Source organism: Borostomias antarcticus, assembly GCF_949987555.1.
Source record: "Borostomias antarcticus genome assembly, chromosome: 19".
In the NCBI taxonomy this organism is placed as follows: Eukaryota; Metazoa; Chordata; class Actinopteri; order Stomiiformes; family Stomiidae; genus Borostomias; species Borostomias antarcticus.
The window spans coordinates 6,927,464-6,930,622 of NC_140252.1; the positions used below are offsets into that span (position 1 = coordinate 6,927,464).

At 49.7% G+C, this 3,159-nt stretch overlaps 1 protein-coding gene across 1 annotated transcript; it reads left to right on the forward strand.

Moving 5' to 3' along the window:
• Positions 1-1,649: 1,649 nt before the first annotated feature.
• On the forward strand, positions 1,650-2,795 carry LOC311321506 (uncharacterized protein). The gene is made up of 5 exons (XM_084453497.1): positions 1,650-1,735; positions 1,896-2,107; positions 2,187-2,346; positions 2,444-2,538; positions 2,664-2,795. The coding sequence occupies exons 1-5, from the start codon at positions 1,690-1,692 to the stop codon at positions 2,754-2,756; spliced, it is 606 nt and encodes a 201-aa protein (XP_084309623.1). The 5' UTR covers positions 1,650-1,689; the 3' UTR covers positions 2,757-2,795.
• The last annotated feature ends 364 nt before the right edge of the window (positions 2,796-3,159 follow it).

Sequence of the window (3,159 nt, forward strand, 5' to 3'; positions counted from 1 at the left end):
AGCTAACGTTAGCTAGTGCTAGCTAGCACGCTACCTAGTGTTAGCTAGCTAAGTCAAGGCCCGAACTTGACCAACGTTTAGACAATATTGAAAATACTCCGACAAACTATTGCAAACATTTTTTCTGTTACTGCTGGCTTTGTGTTCGCCGCAAACATTGGCAGAAAAATAAGCAAGCGAACGGTCTGAGCTGTTCTAATCTAAAATGGCCGCTGCACATGTGAATTGTTTGTTTGTCTCTGCTGAATTTGAGACTCGCATTGGGAGCTCGCTCGTGTCAGGCTTTCTGAGGACATCACGAATCTTAGGCTAATTTTACATAGGCAAAGGTGAAGGCGAAGCCAAGATAATGCTTTATATATTTTCCATTTGTCTGGAAAGTGGGAGACTGAGAACAATGCCACCCACGAGGTAACCGCGGGTTACCATGGACCAATAGCGTTAGCTCGAAACAAAGATGGAGGCAGCTTTGTTTGCCACATTAGTAGTATCGGTGTGTATTGTTGGAGTACACGAGTCAAAAACAGGCGTTCCTGTTAAAACTGCGAGTAGTAACGTATGATTCACGGGCCTTATACATTTAATCTGTGCACTGCAGTGGCTACTGCCTAAACTAACTTCATGTTTCCCACACTGATTGACCGCCATTGACCGCATCTGTCCTGGGCCGGCAGAGAATCAAAAAAATAGAATAGTGGCGTGTCACTAATTACTTATCGGCTGTAATGACTTGTTGAATTGTTGTTTTAGTCGCTTCTTCCCCTCTGCCTACTTTCCCATAGGGTCCTTATGTGTTTATAAACTTAATATTTTTTTGTTTATTGGGCAGACTATTGCAGTGTGGAGTTTCTGGGGGAGGACACTGTCGGTTGTCCCAGTATCCTGGCTCTCCAAAAAGGATGGGGTAAGAACATGTTTGTGTGTTTGGTGTGCTACTTTTCAATTGTACAGGGAAGCGGCTACTAATGGTTTCACTCACAGTTGCAGATGTGTTCCTGGCCAATGAATGAGTCAGCCAACGGATAAAGAGCTGTGTGGAACCTAACCCTGGCTGGGCGCTCCACAGAGTCCGGGTTTTCCCAAAGTCCACAACTGGTACTGTTTGCATTTTAAGCTATTAAAAAATACTGATGGGGGTGGGGGGAAGATCATGACTCATTATTCTGAGGAAAAAAGGATGTCTGAAATGTATTGATTATGGTACTTTATGCACACAGATCATTACGAAGGTGCCAGGCTCATGGCAAAAGTCTTTGAGCAGCAGTCGTCAATGGACGAGTGCCAAGACGTTCGAAAGAGACGGCGCAACACATGCTATCACTCCAGTGACGAAGGTAATATACTAAAGTGCATTCAACAGTCCCAAAAGAGTAGTACTTTTGAAATCGAGTAATCTGAGCTAATTTACTGATATTCCACTAGATATTCCAAGCCCCGGGCAGCCATTGGTCCCCACTATGCAGGCCTAAGACCAGGTGCCAGGTGCTGGAGTTGAAAGGCCTCTGCCAGCGGTCCAGTACAATCCACGTGTGCTGTACAATCCAGGTATGCATGTTTGTGTTAAGAATGAAATGTCTATGCCTACTGCACACTGATAGTTGGACTATTTTTTATTTATTTTGAATACCATTTTACTCATCTTGCAGATTTTCCAAGCTTGTCCCATGTGGGCGAGCGGGGCCCAGTCCCATGTATAGCACCCCAGCCAGATCATACAGCACCCCAGCCAGACCAGGTAAGAGTGGCATGTACTGCTGTGGTGTCTACCTGTCTTGTCTTTATTTAGTTTCCCTCCAAATGCCAGAAGCCAAAGCCAACACCATAAAGTTTCCTGCTAATCCCGTTTCATTTAGTTTTATGTCAATGTACTTATAGCCACATCTGTGTTTATCTAGATTTCCAGAGGTCTGTACATCAGCAGTTCTCAGAGATGCGGGAGCAACTCCGTGAGCTTGCACGGACTGTGAGGGAACTGGCCCAGAGCACGCGGCCTGTGGAGTCTGGAGCCCAGGGAGAAGTGCTGGATGTACTGAACCCTGCCCAAACGGACGAGGAGCTGCAGGTCTGTGAGGCCAGGTTGAAGGACCGGGAACATCAGAGGAAGATGGTGAGTGTCTGCAGGGCGGAACTTTGTCTTATTTTTGCAGTGCAGGGAAGGGTACAGTAAATGACTCTTTGTTTTGCAGACACAATACCTAGGTGCCATTGGTGGCAGAGACTTGGCGGACACAGTCCGGCGGGTGCTGTCAGCTGTAGCCACACATGCGGTGTGGAGCGCCTACAGTGTGCACGGGAAGAAGGGGAAGAAGCCACTGAAGAGTTTGACACTCTTCAATGTTCTAACATGTAAGAAATGGTTCATATTTTGAATATTTTTTAATACATCGTCTTTGTTCCATGACCGATGTGAATTGAAACCATTACCTTTCTTGATAACTTAAAGGTGCAGTGATGGTCTCCATGCCAAAGGCTACGATGGCGGAGGTGGCCGCCCAGCTGCAGGAGACATTGAAACATGCCCCTGCTAAATGCAGAAGGGTAAGTGATGTCTTTTTTTTTGGTTTCTCCTACCCAGTGTGACTGCATGGTTCCAAAGATTGTGTACCACTTTTTTGTGCATGTATGTGCGTTGTGTATTTACGGCCATTTCATTGTGTCTTTAGGTATCTGCAGAAGTCCGCCTGAGCACAGCCCATCCAAGCACAGTCCATCTGAGCACTCCCCAGCATTCTGATGAGGAAGACTTCCCTTCCTAGCTGCCCCCCAGCCCATCTGAGCACAGCCCCCCCCCCCCAGCCCATCTGAGCACAGCCCCCCCCCCAGCCCATCTGAGCACAGCCCCCCCCCCAGCCCATCTGAGCACAGCCCCCCCCCCCAGCCCATCTGACGCCCACCCGCAGCCCATCTGAGCACAGCCCCCCCCCCAGCCCATCTGAGCACAGCCCCCCCCCCAGCCCATCTGAGCACAGCCCCCCCCCCCAGCCCATCTGAGCACAGCCCCCCCCCCCCAGCCCATCTGAGCACAGCCCCTCCCCCCAGCCCATCTGAGCACAGCCCCCCCCCCAGCCCATCTGAGCACAGCCCCCCCCCCCCAGCCCATCTGAGCACAGCCCCCCCCCCCAGCCCATCTGACGCCCACCCCCAGCCTATCTGAGCACA